This window comes from Haliotis asinina, chromosome 12, assembly GCF_037392515.1.
Source record: "Haliotis asinina isolate JCU_RB_2024 chromosome 12, JCU_Hal_asi_v2, whole genome shotgun sequence".
Classification (NCBI taxonomy): domain Eukaryota; kingdom Metazoa; phylum Mollusca; class Gastropoda; order Lepetellida; family Haliotidae; genus Haliotis; species Haliotis asinina.
The window spans coordinates 34,440,200-34,465,000 of record NC_090291.1 but is presented as its reverse complement, the minus strand read 5'-3'; the positions used below and the strand labels follow the sequence as shown (position 1 = coordinate 34,465,000).

At 38.4% G+C, this 24,801-nt stretch overlaps 1 protein-coding gene and 1 long non-coding RNA gene across 2 annotated transcripts; both read right to left on the bottom strand.

Annotated features, from left to right (window-relative positions):
- Positions 1–8,366: 8,366 nt before the first annotated feature.
- On the bottom strand, positions 8,367–18,106 carry LOC137257970 (E3 ubiquitin-protein ligase TRIM71-like). Its single transcript, XM_067795495.1, has 2 exons — positions 18,048–18,106; positions 8,367–10,778 (listed from the first exon to the last, which is right to left on the bottom strand). The coding sequence occupies exon 2, from the start codon at positions 10,767–10,769 to the stop codon at positions 8,895–8,897; it is 1,875 nt and encodes a 624-aa protein (XP_067651596.1). The 5' UTR covers positions 10,770–10,778; positions 18,048–18,106; the 3' UTR covers positions 8,367–8,894.
- A 1,541-nt stretch (positions 18,107–19,647) lies between these two features.
- Positions 19,648–22,529, bottom strand: LOC137258213 (uncharacterized). The gene is made up of 3 exons (XR_010954617.1): positions 22,421–22,529; positions 21,894–21,949; positions 19,648–21,051 (listed from the first exon to the last, which is right to left on the bottom strand). It is a non-coding gene; the product is annotated as an uncharacterized lncRNA (long non-coding RNA).
- Between the last annotated feature and the right edge of the window lie 2,272 nt (positions 22,530–24,801).

Here is a 24,801-nt window from a genome sequence, read left to right as displayed (position 1 = left end):
TAAATATATGACTGACAAGAGTTGTGAGAAACTTTTATCTGAGAGGAGCTTAGAACAAGTCCAGAATTCTAATGACATGAAGAACTACTGCTGTTACTAGTAGCAACAAAATCTTCAAATGTTACCATGGTTGCAGTCTGAGAACTTATCTGTATGTGTTGACACATACTGTAAATCCTGAAATTAATGCGAGCATTTTATTAATACGAAAAATGTGTCTGTACTCTTCTCACATTATAATAATGGTGCATTTCAGTCTGACCATGAGCAGTACTTTCAATTACACCAATTGATATCCACTGAACTTATTCATCAGCAAATTATGTAAGTGTTGACACTACACATTACATCAATACAGATCACTTCCTCATTACAGGTATCTCAAATCACATGTAATTATCACTGGTTACAATCACTGGTCAATGTTTAAAGTCACTTAAGCACATCAGCAGACCACACATTCTGCAATGTTTATTATGTTGTCAAAAGTCGTTGCAAGCAATCATGTGATCAAACATGGCAGCGTAATGAAAACATATTGTCAGCTCATTTTCATTTATTGCTCAACAAGCTCAGTTCAGGCCATTTGGTAAATAACAAGCATGAACAGGAAAAAAACACCACCAAATATTAAGGGTGTCATGTGTTATCACCAATACAGATTCCTGAGTTCACATTAATTTTGTGACACATTTTACACTAGACCCTCTCCACCGCATTAAATTCGTGACGCATAAATTTCATGATTTACAGTTGTCATATACAAATTACTTAAGATACAACGTTCATAACTACTTAGCTAGGATACCATGACAACTGTGACACTGTATGCTTCCTAAGGCGTATAATCTGTATAACATGTTAATAAAGATCATACTCATACCATAGTGGATGAGTGAGGGAGTTTGGTTTTAAGCCACTTTTAGCAATATCACAGCAGGGGACACATGGGCTTGGACACATTGTACCCATGTTAGGAATCAAAGCTGGGTCTTTGACATGACAAGCAAATGCTCTAACCACAAAGCTACTCCACAGACCCTACTAATAACACAACACAATACGTATTGCTATGGATATATGTTGGATACCACAGATATATGTTTGGATCATGCATTTTTATTGTTTGTTACCTGACATCTGAATAAGATAAGAATAATGTTAAAAAATATTACAAACCTTTTCAAATGTGACTAAATACATTGTACATGAGTAAACACATATTTACCTTTGTATATTTGAAATGACTAACAGATAAAGACTTCTTGTTTCATGTCTAAGAAAGAATTGTTTTGCCTAAACCACTTTTTGAAATAAATATTAATTTAAAATCACCAAAAACCCATATACTGTAGTGATCACTATGAAACTTGATGACTAAAAAACCAGAAGGAAGTGAAGAGAAGCTTGAAAAAATCAAGTATACCAGAGTTAAGTCCCGTCCAACAGTGATCGCCTTGGAAGTGATTACAAGAATATCATGAGAAGACCTGAAAACTGTTTATGATACAATAACCAATAATATAATTGCATCAGCTAGACATATTTTCATTTGTTCAAAGAAAAATTATATGTAGTATTAGACACATACCAGTTCTTATATAAAGTGCAAAATGTTTGATATCATGCATACTGTTTAAGCCTAATTTTGCTACAGTCATACACATATGGTCAACATACCTGGGTGGCTTAGAACAACCATTGTTTCAATTACGGCATCATCTTTGTCGGCACTGCATTGTTATTACAACTTTTCAAGACAAAGACACAGAGACAGATACATAAAAAATTAATATAACAATATAACTTGATCATGTTTGATGGAATCTCATATCACATGTATAAAGATACAACCATCTGTTGAATTTACCCTGACACCTCAGAGGGCGGGAGTGTGTAAATGGGGAAAATCTCTATAAAACACAGCTATAAGCAGCAAACATCAACAAAACCATTCCCACAATAAACATGTAAATTAAGAGTATTTGATAACATGAGCAAAGCCAATGATCCAGCCTCAAACAGAGCCAGAAAAAAACAAAGGTTAATATTCAAAACAAAAAAGCTTGCATCAAAGGAGAAAGTAAATAGAATAAAGTAAAAAATCACTGATGACATGACAGACTCACATTCAGTGCCAGGTGACAAAAGCTTGGACGACTGACATGAGATTGTTTAACTCCATAGGCAACATGGTTGAGACAGCAAATTTGTACATATACTGATTAATAGAATATCAAAGTTATTTCCTTTTCTTCTGTGCAAAATAGTAACATTTGATTCTGATATACATAATGAGCAGCAATAAGCATAGAAACATGATTTTTTTCTAAATTATAAGGCAAATTGTACAAAAAATACCATTTGAATTGTAAACAAAACTATATGACAATGTTTTAAATGTTTGCGAGAATTATTCCTTAAGACCTTTAAACTCTGATTTGGGCAATGGACTGACACAACAATTGTGCATGAAGTGTAGTGTAGTGCAAGATCTGTAGGTATGGACTGAACCCAGCAAAAGTAGTAGAATCTGCACTTTACTTACAAAGTGTCATCCTAAATATAACATTATGCTACATTTGACCAATTTCCAAATAGTATTGTGTGTTCATGTACATGCAATGTTAGAACCTGTCTTGTGGACAGAGTGCTCAATTAAGAACAGTAACACTGAAAAAGAAAAGGTTTAACAGACATGTCAATGCACACAAACATTACATGGCTAGGAAGAGATCACAGCACTGAGATGATCATAACTTTTATACTTAAACACTTTCTTTGCATTTTGACCACTAATGAAAACATACTGTAGACTAATCCAGTAGGTGCTGCACCCCTGATGCTGCAATACCAATGATATCTAAAAGTAATACTGCAATGCCAATGCTATTGAAACAGTGACTCTGCAATAACAATGCTATTGAAACAGTGACTCTGCCATAATAATGCTATTGAAAAAGTGACCCTGCCATAACAATGCTATGGAAACAGTAACATTGCAATTACAATGCTATTGAAACAGTGACTCTGCAATAACAATGCTATTGAAACAGTGACCCTGCCATAACATAATATAAAAACAAAATTTAAAAACAAAGTAATATCCCTTCTAAATACTAAAAGTATTTTTCTTCTGCCAACTTATGAAGTGTATATGGGGCAAGTGTATTGGCATCTGAAAACATTAGGATTATATTTTTTTAATGGGAAAAATTAATTTGCTTTTCTTTTCTTATTCTTAAAAAAATATGACCGAAACATCCATAAAACAAGAAATAAAATTGGTCTGGCCTTACAGTATATTGCTTCAATCATGTTCTCCTGACTGACAGATGACTTGATGGATCTTTGTCATTACTAAGACTAGAAGAGACTACATGCCTCACACACAACACTGACCATTGTATGTGACATGTGACAATTGGTCATACCTTCTAAACACCACAGTTTAATAAAAGGTGGCCAGGACTAGAGTGAATGAGTACTGATTTACTCCTTTTCAGAAATATTCCAGCAATATCACCAGAAATGGGCGTCACACATTGTGCCCATGTGGGAAATCAAACCCAAGATGTTGGTGTGACAAGCAAACACTTCAACCATAAGGCTACCTGCACCCACAATCCAGGTAGAGTGAGTGAGTGAGTGAGTGAGTTTGGTTTTACTCAACTTTCAGCAATACTCTAGCAATATCACAGTGGGGAGACAAGAAATGAGCTTCACCCATTGTACCTATGTGGGGAATCGAACCTGTGCCTCTGGCATGTCAAGCGTACACTTTACCACTAGGCTACCCTGCAAACCCACAAGCCAGGTGGAATACAACACAAATCTTAATCTATGATGTAAAAGTGACCAACACAAGCCCATTTTACAAGAAATGTGCAAGATAACATTACAAACTTTAAAAGTATTTAATCATTTCTGTTTGAGTCATACTGGTATGGGGCAAAAGCGATCAGTTTTGAATGAGATTATTGATCTAAAGAGAGACCCAAAACACAGCTTACTAAATTTAGACTCCTCAAAACTGTTTGTGGCATTTTGACAAGAATCATGGCATTACATAGTCTGCATATACTTTATGCAAAAAACAAACATTGTAAAAATCAGATCTGTGCAGGATGCTCTGACGTCATTAATATAAGTGAACTCTGACTGCGTAGTCTAAATATTGGATGCTTGATCTAATTAGAGGTCAGCCTTCTTAAATGATTCATATTCATTTCTTGATTCAGAAATTTTGATTATTACAAAAAAAAACACAGAGAAAAGCAGTATCATCTGGTTAACTAACGATTAAACTGAGCTCATTACACTGTCTGACACATTCCCTTGCTCTGTGTAGAGGAATACCCTGTATGGAGCTTAAGTGAGTCTCCACCCATGACTAACCTGTTACAGCAGTGGTGCACTTCAGTCAATGAGGATGGTACGTTTTCAATTAAACATTCTCTGTTATCATAAGAAATACATCTTATGCAACATGTTTTTAATATCCTCAACGAATATAACACTACCTGCAAAGATAAATCATCCATATACCACAATCATTTCAAACATACATGCATGAAAAAAATTATCCCGAGTAAACTCATAAATATGAACTTGCACATACTGACTAGTTATGTAAACTGTAGAAAAATGAATCCAAGAAATTTGAGGACTAATGTTTTACCTAATACTGTATTGTTTCAACGTGACGGTATTCTGACTAGCAATGGAGGACAAGCAGTATGACCGTGACTGAATTCATGCTTGTAATTGAGCAATAAACATTAAGAGATTATTGAGGAAGTAAATCATGGGTTGCTATGGTTATCATATATTCTCTTCAAGCACTTTTTTGAAAATATTTTTCATAATGTCAAACACTTTCATCAACTCGGTTGTTACTGTTAGCTTGTTAAATCATTAGTGTGTTGATCTGTGTGCAGTATATCTATTGCAGCTCTTGTATATTTTCACCTAATAACCTACATAGAGTTTTAGAACCATACGAAAGAAAATGGCTATTGATGAAAGTGTCTTTTGTGACATACTGAATATATTAATGCCATACTACATTAATCATAATAGCATTGACAACATAACATTACCGGTGACGTAACACAATCTTTCAAAAAACAATAGCAAGGTAAGCCTGTGCACCATATCAAAACAAGCACTGTTACATTTTGATTCTAATCCATGAGGAACATACCATTTGTAAGTCTATAATAATGGGTGCCCATTCCGTTATTTGAATGTTTTTGAGGCAAGACCAATTTTTTTTTCTTGTTTTACAGATCTCCCAGTTGTATTTCAAGAATAAGAAAAACATCTTTTTCACAGCTCAAAAAACAGAATCTTAATGTTTTCATGGGCCAAAAATGTAAACCTACAACAAGAAACTATTTTCTCTTAGATTTTGTTTTGCCCAATGTCCACTTGAGAAATTGCCAAAGTAAAATATTGTTTGTACTTAAACGGAAAAGTACTTTGACAGGTGATTTTTAGATTTTTTCCCCTCTTGCCTTTAGGTTTTATGAGGACAAAAATCTGTAAAACAAGAAATAAAATTGTTCTGTCCTCGATAAGAAACAATAGAAAAGCAAGCATATGGAACACTGACTAGAGCAAATAAATGATATAAAAATACTTGTTTCAGTCATTGAGATTATGATCAGATGAAGCCTTTTGGTAATATGATCGTTTTAAATACTACATTCAAAAATATAAAATAATAGATTTACTTCCATTAAAATATATTGAGCATAATTTTTGCATCATATATTAATTCAGTCATCTGCTCCAGGTTTGTTTGTGTTTTACCAAAATAATTCCATTCAATTCAACTATATTCAGAATATATATTGAGCATGGTGAGTCCAATGTAAAACTTGACACAATCATGTTTACATCCATCACCATGGCAACACACAAGTTACCTTATTTGTATTTGACAAACATATACTCTTACTGCTAATGAAAATAACATAAAATAAAATCAGGAAAAAAAGCCACAGTAAAACTTCCAACAATAATAGTTCACAACATATACTGAAAAGCAAAAGAAACGCAAATTTTTAAAAAATTACATCTCATAACAGTTAGTGTTCATGTTTATGTCTCCTATTTAAAACCTGACAAAATGTTAGAGTTGTGTTTCTTTTGCTGTTCTGTATCACATTACTGAAGCTATTTGAGTACTTCTATATATGTCTGGCATTACACAGGAGTAGTTGGGGAAGGATTCTTGTTTAACGCTGCTCTAAGCAATATTCCAGCCATATAGCGGCAGTCTGTAAATATTTTGGTCTGGACCACACAATCCAGTGATCATTACCATGAGCTTCAGTCTACATCATTGGGATACTATGACATGTGTCCACCAAGTCAGAAAGCCTCCACTCCTATCCCATTAGTCGCCCCTTATAACAAGCATGGGTTGCTGAAGACCACTTCTGATCCAGATCTTCACAGGGGACAAGCATGGGTTGCTGAAGACCAATTCTGATCCAGATCTTCACAGGGGACAAGCATGGGTTGCTGAAGACCAATTCTGATCCAGATCTTCACAGGGGATAAGCATGGGTTGCTGAAGACCAATTCTGATCCAGATCTTCACAGGGGACAAGCATGGGTTGCTGAAGACCAATTCTGATCCAGATCTTCACAGGGGGCAAGCATGGGTTGCTGAAGTCCAATTCTGATACAGATCTTCACAGGGGACAAGCATGGGTTGCTGAAGACCAATTCTGATCCAGATCTTCACAGGGGACAAGCATGGATTGCTGAAGACCAATTCTGATCCAGATCTTCACAGGGGACAAGCATGGGTTGCTGAAGACTAATTCTGACCCAGATCTTCACAAGGGACAAGCATAGGTTGCTGAAGACTAATTCTGATCCAGATCTTCACAAGGGACAAGCATAGGTTGCTGAAGACTAATTCTGACCCAGATCTTCACAAGGGAAAAGCATGGGTTGCTGAAGACTAATTCTGATCCAGATCTTCACAAGATATAAGCATGGGTTGCTGAAGACCAATTCCAACAGATACACATGGATACATGGGGTACAGATACACACAATATCGACAGGAATGTTGAAGACACTGATTCCCTTGAAGGCAGGTATAACATAACACCAGGGAGCTTAGGCTGCCTGGATGTAAAACCAGGACTACACAGTGACTAATAAATATCACATGTGATGAACTATGTGGGATTAACGAGATCATAAAGTATGGATGATGTATGTGAACATGAGTATTGCTGTGGCAAACACTGATTGCGTAGCAAGAACATCACCACAGTTCCTAACAACTAAAGCCTCAAAGTAAAACCCTTAAGCAGCCTTCACATGCCAAACTAAAGATTGACAACACGTCAAAATCATGTTGTCAAACTCAAGTTTGAAAGTGTGAGCATTCCAACAACTTGCCACCATCACCAATTTCAGTTTCGTCAAACCGTTGTCAAGAAACAGGATTGGTCTCTGTTCTCACCAACTTTTCATCAAATTTTCCTTGTTGTGAAACTCGAGTTCTTCAGAGACAACAAAACTGTCACATGACCGCACCAATAGAGTCATTTGTTCAAATGACACAAAATTGTCACAGCATGCGTTGTTAAATTTCAGTATGCCGTGTGAAGCTCTCCTTAATCTCATAGGCAGCCTCACACCTCTCTATACCTTGCTATGTCTTCTCAAGAAACATATTCACAGCATCACTAATGCTTAAATATCAGCAAAAAGATTATCATCCATTTGCTTGACAAGAATCATGGCAAAATAATGTCATTCATAATATTCACCACAACATATTCTGTAGTCTGTATATCTAACAGCCTGTATCTTGTATACGCATCACACATTTTTCAAAAGTAACCTTATATATGTTATCAAATTAATACATTTCAAACAGAACTGATACATATGGTTTCTTCAATAATATATCCCAGATGTTAATTTATGATTTAATGAATTAGACACACATTGTCAAAAATCATGAAAACATGATTGTATTCTTCATGTTTTTGACATTACCATTTTTTGTAATAATACAAGTGTCTTAATTTTATATGTTTAATGGCCATATGAGATAGATAACTTTGAGAACCTGTTCATATCAATGGATCAATCAGAATAAGTCATACATACATGTTACAAACATCTCACAGATCCTCTGTCAGAAGAGAGCCACAAAAAGTCAGCAGCCATCAATACATGTAACACTAACGATGCATACTGTGGCTATGTAACATTTTATGATTTGATTACAAAATGTGATCAAATAGTTGCAGAATATGCCAACTGAAGCTGTTCACTCATGTCTTCAATAGTTTATGTCACACTCACTCAGACATTAACTCACTCACTCCAATACTCATCCATACTCACTTATTCGTTCACTCACACCTTAGTTACTCACACATTCTATGTTGAAACTGAGTTCAGAATGTGTATTTCTTTGTCTCCTCTGACTTTGGTACTTGAGAACCATCCATTATATATTCTAGAATAGGCCTGGGATTTCATATAGAAACAAGTTACATATTCAGCTGAATATACCTTCAAAACCAAAGAGTTTAAACTTTTGAGCTTCAATATTTTCTCTTTTGAAAACACCTGACAACATTTCTTGAAACAATCTTTGTTTTCAACTGTCTGAAGCATAATTAGTTTTTCACAGTATTTTCTGGTAGTTTTCTGTTTTCAATACGATAAGAGTTCCCCTTCCATACTTAATATCAAAGGAACAGTACCACATTGAACTTTAACATTTCACATTAATTCTTTCTCTATGAACAGAAGACATGCTGCTGATTGAAGCATTGTACAGTTAACATTAAACAGTTGTGGTAAAGTACATTCCTTCAACTGACTTCACCTGTCCGCAAGGTTTAATTGTCAAGGTAGTCGAAAACTTGCACATTTCCTCGACAGACCACCCATAGTTTGTCTCCAGGTCCAGTGGCAACCAGGCGTGGCCACTTAATGCCATCAGACTCCCCCAGGAGGAAGCGGAGGAAGTCACCTTGAGAAGACAGAAGATGTAGCTTGTTGTTACAGCCATCGGCAACAATGATGCGACCAAACCTGTCACAGCAGATGCCTCGAGGGCAGAATGAGCTACGAAGCTTAAGACTGTCTGGTGGGATGTAGCGAGCCTTGACCTGGAAGTTCTTATTCATAATAACGACACAGCTCGCTCCCTTGTCAGACACACAGATGTCACCATTGATGTTGACTGCAATGTACCTTGGGGCCATGAAGATCTTCTTGCCATCCTCCTCAACAACCTTCTGCAGCAGATCACCCCTCTCTGAGAACACCAGAAGGGCATTGTCAGAGTCTCCATTGGATTCTGATGTACAGAGCACTATCTGGTTTTCTTGTGTTAGGGCCATCCCCCTGGGTGGGAGACCAACATCTGCAAACTCCTGCAGAGGTTCTGCTTTACCTTTGTAGACGTACAGTTTTCTCTCCTTCTTTGATGTCATCAGAAACTCTCGCCCTAACTTAACAACTCGAGTGTTTCCATCAGGCTGGAGGGCAATATCTTCCTTTATCTCCCCAGAGAAATCATATTTCACAAGTGCACTTCCTTCAGAGGTGTAATAGGACACCCATGCTTGTGTTGCAGACACAGGAATAAGGCTGAACTCTACAAAGTGGTCTGTTTCAAAATGGAAGGCTTGTCTAAGCTTCAGGGGTTCAAAGCCAAACATACCACAAAAATTGCTGAGAATCTGAGTCCCATATATTCCTGTTGCAAAAATGGTCTGTTTCTCATCCAACTCTTTAGCCTGAAGTTTTGCATATCTCTCAAGGACATCGCTGATGTCTTTAGCAACACGGACAATCTGTACTGCAGCACTGAGTCGGAGAACCTCTTCTGACTCCTGAATGGATCTCAGGAGGAGCTCATGGTCTTCTTTGATGTCTTCATACTCTGCCTGAATGGACTTTTTCTCTGCATCCATCTTCTCCTGGACAAACTTGATCCCATCTTCACACATCTGCTCCACCATCCTCTTTACCTCTTCCCTTCGCGTCTCGACTGCACCGATCACCACTTCCCCGTTCACTTTCATCCTGTCACGTGCCTCGGCAGCCTTCTCTCTGGCAGCCTGGAACTTTATCACCAGCACCTTCAGCTCCTTCACCATGTCAGTCAGCTTCTCCCTGTCTAACTCTGCAGCTTCCGCTATGTCAATAGCTGTATGACCATAGTGTGCGGTCTGACGGCAATCTGTGCAGACAGGCACCTTGCATTTGGTGCAGTAGAACTTAAGTTCCTGACTAGGATGTTTTTCACACATCTCCATGGTTTCAACAGTTTTCCTTCCATCTCCCATGACCAGGATATGGTGGTTCTGCGTCTTCTCATCACTCTTGTGCAGCTCCTTGCATGACATGCACAGGTTTTTCCGACACTCAATACAGAACCCGACAGCCGAGTCCACAGTCCCACACACTCCACAGGTCATATCGCCAGATTCAATCTCTGACATTGCACAGTTTGCCATCACAAAGTAGCTGCTGGGGAAACCATTGACACCATTGTCTGGAACAGGAACTGAGCGTCGGCACTGGGGGCAGTGTATGACCTCTTTCCCCTGGTCTGTGACAGTGTTGTTTGAGTGCTTAATGTGCTTTTCAAGACAGTCCCTACAGAAGGTGTGGAAGCAGGGCAGCTGTTTCGACTGCTTCACCTTGTCCAGACAGATCCCGCAGGTGAGACCTTGGACAGCGGCCTCAGGTTGCTCAGCCATATTGTATCACTGCAGAAGAAAAACATCATCTGAACTTATGTTCATGAACAACCTAACACTTCAAATCTAAAAGGCACACCAAAGATCCTTTTCCTTCCTTGATTAAATTATATATTTTCAAAGCATTAGTCTTGACAGTTAATGTGCATGATTCATTACTGAATTTTGGTAATCAATTCGACAAGTTCATTGGACTGTTCCAGTAAGACAACTAGAATGCTTTCAGGAAGATGTACTATTTTACGTGACTTTGAGCTAAATTATGGGTGTGTTTGAAAACTAAGGCCTTCCATTGTCTGTTTCACAAGTTTGGGTTTAAACATTTTCTCCAGAAAAAAAACTGGTTGGGAAAAGGAAAATATTTTTTAAAAAATAATTTTCCACTTTTTATATTGTTTAGGTTTGGCAGACTCCATAAAACTAAGAAAAAAGGTCCTTACAGAGGACACTACTAGGTTCCAACATTGTCCAAAGTGGTGGCTGAAAGTGGTTCTTTAACAAACATTACCAAAAATTACTGGGTTACCATAACTTTACAAGAAGGCAAAAGATTTTCTCGTTAAATATTTCAACATTAAAACAGAGGGCCAACTTAAATCCAGTTCATTAAAGCTGCAGATCAGACTTCAACAACCCTGAACCTGAAGCCAAATCAGTGACTAATCATTGAACAGGGATATAATTACTGAAGATCATTCACACAAATCAATTTTTGTTCTTCATGTTTGTACTTCATATCTGTTCTGCAGGCATGTATTATTCACTCGGAGCAGCCACACCATGACCAGATTGTGAATAAGTTATTCTCCAGAACAACACACGTAGCACCAAATCAATACATGATAATGCAGAGTATTACACTGTAAAGCCAGGACAACAATTCTGAATACCAGGAAACATCTCTGACGTGCTAGCACAGAGCTTCACATCCAGGCATATATTCCTCATTGTGTAAGGTTCCTTGGTGGCTGTAAATGAAGGGCCAAGTTCATATAAAGGACAGTGAGTGAGTGAGTGAGTGAGTGGGTGGGTGGGTGGGTGGGTGAGTGAGTGGGTGGGTGGATTGTTGAGTGACTGAGTGAGTGGGTGAGAGTGTCAGTGAAAGTGACTGAGTGGGTGGGAGGGCGAATGAGTGAGTGAGACTGAGAGAGGAAGAAATTGAAGTAGAAATAGGGTATGACAATTTGACCTTTCAAAAGTGTTAGAAATATGTTTGGCTTGGTAAAACAAAAATGACAAAACATTTAAAAAATACTACTTTTCCTGTTCATGTTAATTTTACTGGGCATTAAGTTTTTTTCACATTTGTAGGGAGATGAAATAAACTGAACATTACTTATCTTTGTTCCATTTAGGTAGGTTTATCAAGTTCAGCAAGAAGAAAATTAAAACATGTTTAGCTTGTTTAATATTTTTTTCATAATATATTTTTAACATATATTTTTTCATATGGAATTATTTGGGATAGCCTCTGATCTGTCAAGGTGGAAAATAAAGACAACACAATTCATGGATTACAGATTCCTTACATACTTTATTACCCATCAAAAGTTTACACTCACTTGTGAAAATGTAGTCACTTACTTCAGGCAACTGTTCTGAACTAGATTCTGAAAAATATTCCTTTCTGTTCAAAGGTACTGTTTACACATGAACTGGTGTATTGTAAAGCAAATTGCCATGAGTTCAGTAAAGGATGAAAATCAGTGAAAATTGGCAAATTCTTCACCAAAATGCAGCTGTTCACATGAACGATATTTGCCCATGGTATTTAGTAATTTGCACAATCCTTGTGCAATTCATCTGCTTAAAGTTTGCAGTTGTTATCACCAAGTTCATTTTTAATGTAACCATATATACGCTTAAAGTAAGGCTAAACCTTTGAAGTATATATTGATGTCATTTTCATCCTTGTTATGGTCAAGGGAGAATGATACAATTACACTGAAAGACAGAGAATAAAAATACAATCTGACACTGAAACATGACCAGTATAGCGTATCAAGGATGGTGTTATCCATACATTATCCTCTCAGTTTGTATCCATCAATCACTTATCAAACAGTTCAAAGTGGAAAGACACAGTACACCCAGCATTTGATATATTACATTATCTTATCATGGATGGCACTATCAATATGATGAAGCCATAAAAATAACTTTGTGTCCTCTGACAAATTGGAACTATTTCAAGTAACCGCTATTTTAATTTAAGTCAGCTCTATTTCAAGTAAGCTGTGTATGTGTGGTATTCACTTACTGCAAAGTTAGTGCACATTGTTACCAAATTCATAAGCATGATACGAGAGAAGTTTGTTTACTGCAAAATATTTGACCCTCTATCTTAGGTGAAGCAGTCCACTGGGGTTATAATCATTGAATATTGGTATTCATATTTTAAATAGCAAGAATGTTATACAACCATGATGAGATTACTACTGGTATTGCTATATTGGAACTATGACAGCGTTACTGGCAACAAAACAAATGATATTACACAATACACAATCTTTTTTATTGAACATTTAATTTATTTATGATACAAAATGGCCACACTCAGCTAAAAATCATGAAAAAAAAGTTTATCTAATAAGTGAGTGAGTTCGGTTCTAAGCTGCTCATAGCAATATTCCAGCAATATCACAGCAGGAACACCAGAAATGAGCTTCACACATTGTTCTCATGTGAGGATTCAAACCTGGGCCTTTGGCATGACTAGCGAACACATCAACAAGTTAACCATCAGGCTACCCCCACCACCCCTATATTTAATGCATTAATTGTTGAGTTGTTTGAAAATGTCTGGTTTACTTTCATGAAATGTCAGAAATAGAGGGAGTGAGAATAAGACTAATTTTTACTTTTTGATTGCAGAGTTTTGCATGGGGATATCTGAAGACATAAGCTCACGACAAAAAGAAAACCAAGTTTCATTCCCAACATGAGTTCATTGTGTGAAACCCATTTTTGGTGTTCCCTGCCGTGATTTTGTTGATATTTTGCGTAAAAATCGGCACAATTCTATACTGATTCAGTCCAGATTATGTAAACTGGGATTGATAATATTCAGTTCACCTTTCACTTGCTAGACAATAGTTATGGAGTCATGAATTGTCTACTTCTAAAAATGCAAACAAAAGACTTAAGCATATGTCAAGTGCATCTCAATATATTTCAAAATCAATGTCTGACTAACCATTACTTATGCACCATTCATGATTTATGGCTAAGGGTGGTGGTGATGATTTTAATTTGGGGTGGGGAGGAGATCACCCAGTTTGTTCTGGGGAGGTAGGAGGGGTAATTAATTTTGTACACATGATCTGGAGGAGGGTTTCACTGATTTTGTTCATGACAAGGGGAGGGGGGCTGGCTACTTACTTTGTACATTAACTTTAGGGTGTGTGGGGTGTGTGGGTGGATGTGTGTTGGGGGGTTTCTTGTGTCCTCTAGCAACAGAACATTAGTTCAACCAAGCCCCATTGAGTTATGTCCTTTGGAATGCTCTTTATGAATGAAACCAGTTCTGCAAACGACGACAACACTGCATGCGACAACGTTTCAATGTACAGAGCAATGTTTACATTCCATATTTGACAAATATTGTCTGTAGAATAAGTGTATATGGATGACAACTTCTTCAATACTGGAACACGACGTTTCGATACAGGTTCTTGTATCATTTTCAAAGTGTAAATGATACAGGGAGAGAACAGGCAATACATATTCATAAACTAATTAAAAAGTGATGTTAACGACTAAGTGATGATAACGACAACCACCAGAGAGATATTTTTGTCAACCTTAATGATTACCCACCACAGTTAGTGAACAGGACAATTGCAGCAACTTTATCACCACCTACTTCCAAACCCTCTCGACCTGAATCGGCTCCAATAAAGATTTCCATCCCATACATCGGCAAACCCTCCAACCAGATCAACAGGCTTCTTAAGCAACAAGCAGGAATAGACACCACCTTTACTACCTCTGTCACCATCAACAACCTCCTACAGGCCAAAGGAAGAAGGCACCCACAAGCCATAAAACCCAACACCAAGGATGTAATCTACAAAACTGACTGTAATTGTGGGCACTCATACATAGGAAAAACATCCAGGCCTGTCTACACCAGAATCAAGGAACATCAGACATCAACCATCAAATCGGACCAGAAATCAGCGATTTCAGATCACATAGCAGCCCATCCCAATCACCAAATCAACTGGACTGACTACACCATAGTCTCAAAGAACCAATCAGACTTTACCAAAAGGAAAATAACTGAAGCAATCAACATCAAACGATACCGACCCCTGATTAACAGAGACCAAGGTTACCCCATCCCCACGGCTTACAATGAGCTCATCAAACCACTCTAGCCTACTGTACAAACAACCCACTCTGTGTACCTCACTGGCTTAGTTATCTTCACATTGTTAACTTTTATAGCTAAAATGGATAGCATTATCATTAAAACGACCACATGTTATCAGAAATGAGCGGGCCACCGTAACTTCATAATGCCCGCAAAATGCTTGACGACGGGCCATTAACAAGCCCGTTGTTACATGACGTCATGCGTAGCTCAGCTGTTGAAGTTCAGTCACCTACGGCTCGTTTAAACTTGGGTTCATTATTGACCATATATCTGGCTCACATTCGTCACATGTGCCTGTGCCATTATGCACTTTCCTGCCTGTGCCAACCATAACAATTGTACCATAAATGACAACATACAGCAACAAAAGTATCGTCTTGAAGTCTGATAATCACTGAAAACAATGGCGACTGGTAATATGAGCAAAGGTCAAGGTCGAATGTCATCACTCTCAATAGTGATGTCATTTGTGTTGTTCTATGACGTGTCTATATTTGTAAAATGTGTGTCAGTGACCTCTGTCGTTTTGTTGTTGGCAGTAAATTCTTCTAAACCGATGCCACTGTTTTTATTCTTGTTTCATCAAAAATTCTATTCATTTCAGGGCATTATCATTTGCAGAAGCCAGAGGTCTTTCATTAACTGCCCGACGAAGGATAATGCCCTGAAAAATAGCGTTACCCTTATAGTATTCATACTAGGCTCTGTGCACTACTGGCATCCATGTTATCCTTGTATCCATTGTTAACCCTTAGACATTATCATCACTTGTTAATTAGTTTATGTATATATATCGCCTGTTCTCTCCCTGTATCATTTATGCTTTGAAAACGATACAAGAACCTGTATCGAAATGTCATGTTCCAGTATTAAAGAAGTTGTCATCCATATAAACTTATTCTATTTACTTCCAACTTCTAAAATATGTCTCTCAAACAAATATTGTCTGTTTGGAGGCTGTTGGCCTCCAAGTTTCAATTATCAATTCAGGGAAGTAGTAAAGGATAATAATTCTTTTATTGCATCAATAAGGAACTAAACTGAGGGCATATGCCCCCAGTATATATAATACAGGCCAATTATTGTCAAAAATGTGTGACATTGTGACTTTAAATCAAGCGATGACAACTGATCAACAACATAAACAACACCACCAATATACATTCAGCCTGTCAACATTTCTTCATCATTCCACAAGTCAACATTTCTTTACCATTCAACACATTTCATCATTCAGCCTTTTCCACATTTCTTCATCATTCAGCCAGTCAACATTTCTTCATCATTCAGCCTGTCAACATTTCTTCATCATTTTAGGCTGTCAACATTCCTTCATCATTCAGCAAGTCAACTGGGGTCAGTTTCCTGCACAGGTTGAGATGTTTCACTGAAACTTAGACACTATCTGTGTGTAATTGGCCTGATCGGTGAAGTGATTACTGGACAGGGATATTCACTTCCTGATATAAGTATGGATGAGAGATATAAACTTGAAGTGTGCTTCTCACTATATATTAGGTCATCTCTTGTTATCCCAGAAAATCCACATTTGAAGTTTTTGTTTTGTAAAACAGACCTCTTCTTTCTTAGAATGTACACACTGCAAACAGTGCAAAACTGTGAGTCAAATTGTGAGACATAAATGGAATGTTTCCACCAGTGATGTGAGCTGACTTACGTAACTGCATACAAGACATGAGATGAAACAGAGTTGTTTATTGTGGAAGGCTGTACACGGCGATTTCAATTGATATGCATCATCAAGTACATTACATTGTGAGGTAATGCAAAAGTGTTCAATTACGAGGGGGCAGACTAGAAACACATAGTGGTGCCAGCGCATTGTGACGTAACGCAAAAAGTGCACATTATCATCTGATATAGTACTATCATCAGATAACTGCCCATCCCATTGACATCTTGTGTTTCAGATATCTATTTATTACACTAGATGTATTGAACATGTGTAAAACGTTTATTTTGCAGATATTATTTCAATGAAATTAATACAACTATCATGGCCATAGTCAATTATCAATCAGAAGCAGACTCTACATTCGTTTGGCTGACTCATGCGGAAATAATGGTCTGGATGTTTATCTATTACAACAGATGTGATGAACACATGTACAACATATATTTTGTCTATGCTGTTTCAATGAGTCTGACCTCTAACCTTCATTGTTATGAGTATATGGTGCAATAACACTCTAAACAGATTAACATTATAATAACAAGTGTATATTGTTATCTTAATGTAAAGCATAAAAAAGAATGTAGGAAGTTTGGTTCTTTTCTTACGCCTATATAAAATAAAATTGGAAAAAATTGCAAGTAAGTTCTGGTATTCTAATTAAATAGTGACGATATCCACAATGTTTGAAGATAATTCTGTTAAACAGAAATAACATACGTAAAATATTCTTAAATATTTTTCACACATTCATCACATCTACTGTATTCAATAAGGTAAGAGTTCATCACGTTTCCCAATCCCAAATAATATTTATAAATCAATATATGCTAAAATTATTCACAAAACCTAAACAAACAATCAACAGAGGACTAACAAGAAGGAAAAGCAGATGTACCACCGCCTAAAGAAGGCACGGTAATGTTAAAAGATGTTCGGGGGCATGGCAGAAATCCCATAAATAAACCACATGGAAACTTGCGATTCACAGGAATGGCAAACTAAAAGCAGGTATTTTATCCTATACTAAACAAATTGAAACCAAGATTGTCAGTTCATTGTAAAGAAACCAATACGGAGAAAGCCAGGGGTTTGTAGGACAATTAGCGCTTTCGTTCCCTGCCTTTGTACTGACAGGGCTGGCAAACGAATCAGTTATGCGCCATGACTATATAAAAAGTGTACAAAAATGTGAATACACTACCTTTTTAAGTCAGATATAGCAGGAATGTATTGTTATTACACCAGCGAAATGCGTAATCAAAACACGGAAGTGCTTTTGTAGGGGAGGTAAGTCTCAAGATTGGCCCACCACTGCATACCACCTAACAATTCTGTACTTTAGATTTAACAATGTGTCAATGTTAAAATACTTTTGTGCAGTATATTTGCAAACTGATTGGGTTTCAAGAGGATACAGATATTTAGTATTTCCCTATTAAGAACATCAAAGAGAGACATTGTCTGATTATGCAAACACTTAACAGACTATCATATCGGAGTGATTTAAAGGGGCATTGATCCTTAGCAATTTCCGTGGACTGGTTGTTGCTTTTGTTATTCTTTTTCTCCCGTGAGTCCCCGGATGATATCCCAATTCGTAACTGGTTTGTGACCTCTGCTGTGCCATCCGCATGCGCATTTGATGGTATAAGTATAGACAGATGTGTACATGTACGTAGGCCTCACCGATATCAATTAGTGGGGACTGGATTTCCCGTTTGCTCTCTGCAATACTCAAGCTACAACTTGACGGCTGCTTGTAAATACCCAAGTCAGGATCAGGCAAACTATTGAGCGACATCGTGATCAACGTAAAACATACACACATATGATTAGGAACACGAACGCTTCCATGTTCGGTCACAATCGCATTAAACAGAAATATAGACAGCAAAACGAATGTGACTGGTTGTGTTTGCGTGCATGCGCGTGCGTGTGCGCTCGCTTTAAACGAGACCGAGAATGGGCTATTTGGCGTGCATTCTGATGCACAGACTGCGCCATGATGTTGCTGTACATGTACTATAGATGGCTTCGGTACTGTACATATTTTACGCAAATGGTCACGCACAAGCTCGCTCGCACGGACGCACGGACGCACGGACGCACGCACGCACACACTCATAACTTCAGACAAGGACAAGTCATGTGATCGGCCTATTCATTTGTTTGTCACGGTGCTGTACCGTTAGCTTCAAAGGCTAAAAAAGAAACCTACTGAAACTAATATAAACTCATTGGCGAAAGAAAGTGAGCACCTTTTATTTTGTATTTTCGGCAAATATATATTATGGCCGGTGTCCGTGTGATTATTTATTTAAAGACCCGCGAAGGTCCGGAGCGGAATAGGCCTTCAGCAACACATGCACACCATAAAAGGTGACTATGCTTGTCGTAATAGGGGATCGGGTGTTCAGGGGAGTTTTTTGTGTTGACTTATCTTTTAGCATCATGGTCATATCCTCTCCGCTCCTCATGCCGAGGAATCGGGTTCGATTCCGCACATGGGTACATGTTTGAAGCCCATTTCTGGTGTCTCCCGCCGTGATATTGCTGGAATATTGCCAAAACCGACGTAAAACCATGTTCACGCACGCACGCACACTTGCCAACAAACTTGTTTTACTGCGTTCACGGTGCTCCTCGTGTTCAACGAACTTGGCCGAATGTTAACGTTGTCTCTCACTTGGCTGCGCTCGCTGCTGGCGACTTAATGCACCTATAACATTACTCCTCCAGTTCTCAATACCCGTTACTTTTGTTTCTCTGCTACGATGAAACCATTTCAGAGAGACTCAAAATCATTTTGGACTTTGTTTATTCACTTCTTGTGGTGAAAATGGTATTAAAACGCGATATTGCAATATACTTCATAGCAACAATTTGTGTTCGATAGACAGTTAACAATGATGCGCTCGTTTGTTTGTATACACACAGAACTCGGTTAAACATGCCCCTGACACATCTCACGATTGAATGAGCCCCGGTCTTAACCCCTTTGGGCGGACATGATTGCATGGACGTCCTATGCAACACAGGGATCCTCCTGTACAGAACCTGGTCCAAATGGAATCTGCTTTACACGAGGGATGAGGTGGACTGCCCGTTTGAGAGAATGAGGAGAATGAGGAGGTTGTTAAGGAAAACATGCCGGCTGCCATAAAGTCTCATGGAGGTTACACTTGGTAATGACCTTGACCATGTACGACACGAAAATGACATCTCTTTTTTCAAATTAGAAATTATCACCATGAAATAACATGAATTCAAGGGTTCATATGGGTTGGAACAACTAACTTTTTTCATCGCGATTACCACGAGAAATTTTATGTACGTGCAGCCCATCATTGCAAAAATTCAGGGGGTGACTAGGTGAGTTGCTTGTGTACACATATATGGGTATTGTAGCTAGCGCTATAGTCCATCCCATCAACATGCATGATGAAAGCGCTTTTGGAAGTGACATATTTTGTGCTGATACATTTACAATGCAGTAAAAAGCGTTTACTAGGTATCGACGCTCGGAGATATGCATCGTTAACAGGGACCATGCTTTGCTAATATGATTGTGTCCTGTAACAAGATCATGCATGTTAAACACGTGTGCCAGTAAGAGGATCATGTCTACGTCCCAGTAACAGGACCATGTCTACATCCGGTGACAGGATCATGTCTGCGTCCCGGTAACAGGATCATGTCTACATCCGGTGACAGGTGTACGCCCCGGTAACAGGACCATGCATCGTTTAGTATGTGCCTACGCCCTTCTGCTAAAATACCCCTTTTGCTAAATCGTCAAGGATCCCGAACACTGCAGATACACTTTACATATATTGTACATGTATATGATAATGTATTACATGCAAATATGAAGAAACACAGTGATATGATACATATCATAAGCGTATCAAAGCACATGTTGAATAGAACAGGCTTCCCGTAGATACATGTCATACATTGTCAGTGAAGCCGTGAATGATGATTGGACGGTCATTTGAAGACAATTATGACGTCACAAAGGTGACGGAGTGGCACAGTAGTTGAAGTTTCATAAGATCTTCGTTGACTGACGGAGTGGAAGACTTCAGTTTGTCCATCCTTGTCCGCGTTTCCAAAATATTGTTGTCCGTCTTCGATAGGTGTGTTGTGTTGCTGCAACGGCACAACTTCTCTTGTCGGAGCAACTGAGAGACGCTTCTCTTCGCCTGCAATCAAGGAAATATTTTCGAAAACTACAGCTATTCCATAGGACAACAGAACCACAAAAACATGTTTTTTGATAGAATGTTTAAGGTATTGATATTACAAACGTCCACGTATAATTCGTCAGGAACACTATCTCATTGGAATTTGCAATAGTCAACACTTTGGTGCGGATATATTTACCATGTGCATTTGAGATAAGATACATGTACTGGGACTCCTGGGTTCGCCAAACACTGATTTCAAAGTGAGCACCGATAATTGGCAGTAACACTGATTGAGTTTGCTCAGTTCGTTATTCACACCGTTAATTAGTGTTTCCTGGGACTCGCGGGGATTGCAAATCAGTTCGCTGTCGCCGGTAAGTTCATTATAGAGAATTCGTTATTCACGACTTTTTTATATGATAACATATAGTGGTTTATTCGGGACTTTTAAAACAGTTCGCTATAGCTGTCTGTTCGTTATATCCGTGTTCGTTATAAAAGTATTCTATTGTAGTCCCAGATAACAAGCACCCTCCGTTTGACTTTAATGCATACCGAGAAGCATACAAGGCACGCCCAATGTACTTACGTGGAGCTGTTTATGATATGTGACTATCATATAACTACTGGATAACTTTATATAGCGACCCGTAAGTGAGTGACCTTGTGTGTGCACGCGTTCGTGCGTGTGTGCGTGCCTGTCCGTAATAACGCTTAATATGTAGTCTCTCTGAGATACTAATATACTATAGTTGAACATGGACACATGAGTAAACGGACTCCCTGCTGACCAGTCCTTGTTTCATCATCATAATACAAGCAGGGTAACAACAAGCACCGCGAGAGACTGTACTTACTGGAGAGTTCCAGGGGTTTCTGCTGTGGTTCCACTTTCCCATCCTTCACCTGTTAGCTGTAGAAGGCGATACTGTGACTGTAGATCAGTTCTTTCTCAAACTTCCAAATACATCACTACTGACTGGCACGAATAATTTAAACACACTTCAGGAAATAGTAAGCTTTCGGAGATACGACATTTTAACACTTTTCTTTGATACTCTTTAAACAATATACTAGTAATTATATATACAAGTGAGAACACTTTCAGTTAGCAAGTTTTTAATTACTCGTTGGACGTCTCCAGGTGAATGGCTGTATTGTAATTCGTTTAGTGTATTTACTATTTATACTTATCAGTTTGGGAAACACAAATGTACATGTCATGCCTAATGAGAATAAAAATCCATTACTCAACCTCTCCCTTCAATATCCACCTGATCTCACGCCATGAATAGAAAGATTCAGTATTTATTCATATTTGAGAGCGAATATAATATTAACCGACTGTTTAATTAAACAGAAAAATACAGATTCAGCTCCTTACCTCGTGTCTTGTAAGAGTTATTCCGTGGAGAAATGTGGCTACCTGGGACAACACGGTATGACGCGAGTATTTATGTACATTGACAACGGTTAACCGCCTAGCTGTAGTCAGCGTGTAAACCCGGAAGTGATCTGTCGCTATTTCGAACACCACGGACGTGTAGTATATAAATAACCTACTAAACACTGCGGCGGTTAAACTCGATATGTGTTGTAGAGTTACAACTGAAATGTACCCATGCTCATAACTATTTTTATTCCATAGATACGGGCCAGTTAGTTTATGAGTGTCTATAATCAAAAGCATGAGAAAATGATTTTTATGTATCCTCCCAAATCCCTTGACTTCACAATGCGATTTGAATAAAATGTGCGTCCTTGATAACAAAGAACAGCACAACAACTCTCTCTCTCGACTCTGCTCATGTGTCATGTGTTCAGTATGGAGTTAAACACTGCCATAAATAAAGGGAATACCATAATTTAAACTACGGTAAATCTTCAGTTAGGGCCCTATGTATAGGAGAAAAAACGCCTCCGAAGTTTTGGTAGAGAATGTAAACCTGAGGGGTAGGGAAATCCCGAGGGGCGTAGCCCCGAGGGATTTCCCGACCCCCGAAGGTTTACATTCTCTACCAAAACTGAGGAGAAGTTTTTTCTCTTGCTTATAAACCTAATTCTGATCACTGCCTTTAATGGTCATTATCCTTTCTACTTGCACCAATACCCGGTAAGAGGTTTTACTCCCAATGTAAAACCTGGGAATAGGTTTAACTAGATTTAAGTAAAACCTATTCCCAGGTTTTACTAGGAGTAAACCCTCGTCCCGAAAGTACCGGTTTGGAGCGATCAGCCACCGAAATCTGCATTCACAGGAAAGGAAAAACAAAAACTCTGACAACAGTGTTTTAATTGAAATTGAACGTCATTGTAACACTTCCGTGAGCGACAGTTTGTGTTGTACCGGAATCTCCCTCTGAAGTAGGAACCGACACTGTCGCAGACGTCTGAGTTTTCTTTGGAGCTGAACATGAGAGAACATCTGACGCCATTGCTTGTTGTTGATCACTGGTTCTCTTGTAAACCCTCACTGCCTCGCTTTTGTGACATACAATAAAAGAATTCATCTTGATAAGTCATTTCAAATTGTACATAACCGTTTGAAAAGCAATTTATATGATATTGTAATCGCTTTGCTTGGGGCCATCATTGGGATTCGAACCCGGATCTTGGCATGTTAACCATAACACATGTTGACATCACAAGTTCTAGCATTTAAAATCGCCAAATTGCAATTTGGCCCAGTCACTTCAAGTTTCATTCGTGTTTTGCAGATATTCATTGAGTTACATACCAGTTTGTTCACAAATCTGTTGCTCGCTTATGTTTGCCTCGTAGAGACGGGTAGCAGCAGTGCATCTGAGCGAGTGGTTCGTTTTCCTTCCTTCAATTCCGGCTTCAGCACATATTCTCTTCACCGTTGTCTGGATTGTGTTGTGGCCCATGGGCGACTCTAGGTACCATTTTCCATCCTTAGGTTTCTTCATCGGGGTGAAGTAAAACGCATTTGCTCGAGTTGAAGATGGTAGGCTGGAAAGTTAAATTGTGTTGACATAGAATCAATTAAGTATGAAATGTTTGCATTTGTCATTTATATGCCCCTAAACCAATGCGTGCAATCATCATCAGGGAGTAAAATTATAAGACAATTTACATGCAGTATGGGTCAAGTCACCCGCATGATGTGATTAAATGAGTGGTATATCTAAAGAATGTATAACATGTATCAGAAATGTATCAGAAAACATCTAATACATACCAAAGTGACTTGTACTTCATGAAAAGGCGCACATAACATCGTTCCGGGTTCTTGGTATTTTCATACGCTCGCACCTTTTTCTTCTGCAGTTTCCTGTCTTTCACTCCCCCGGCATTTGTCTTAGAGACGTCTTCCACATACTGCAGGTACCTGCGGCCGTTCTGGTCTGTATGTGGGCCTGTAATCTGAGGTTGTTGGTGTAGTCTTAAACTCCGATGTTCCTTTCCACCTCTCAAGGCGAAGTTAAGTCCTGGAAAATAAAATTCCGTACACAATTATATAATGTTTATCTATTTTGGTCTTAACACGGGATTCAAAATATCCATCCAAACTTTGTTTGGTTTGGTTTGCCTCAAAGTGAAGTCGGGCATTTTGTTCCAGTTAATCACATTTATTTTCGATGTGAAGGTTTGATTGTAAATGCCAAAATTGCTAATATCCGACTTTTCGACAGGGAAATCAAATGCAAAATGCAACTCACCAGTTAAGTAGAGGACTGTGTCCAGGAGTTTTTGCGGCGTGCCTTCTCCAAGAGCCCCCTTCTCCCACAGAGTGTTCTCCTC

Excerpts from the sequence above, each read along its gene's own strand:
- LOC137257970 (XM_067795495.1), bottom strand. The coding sequence starts at position 10,769 with ATGGCTGAGCAACCTGAGGCCGCTGTCCAAGGTCTCACCTGCGGGATC.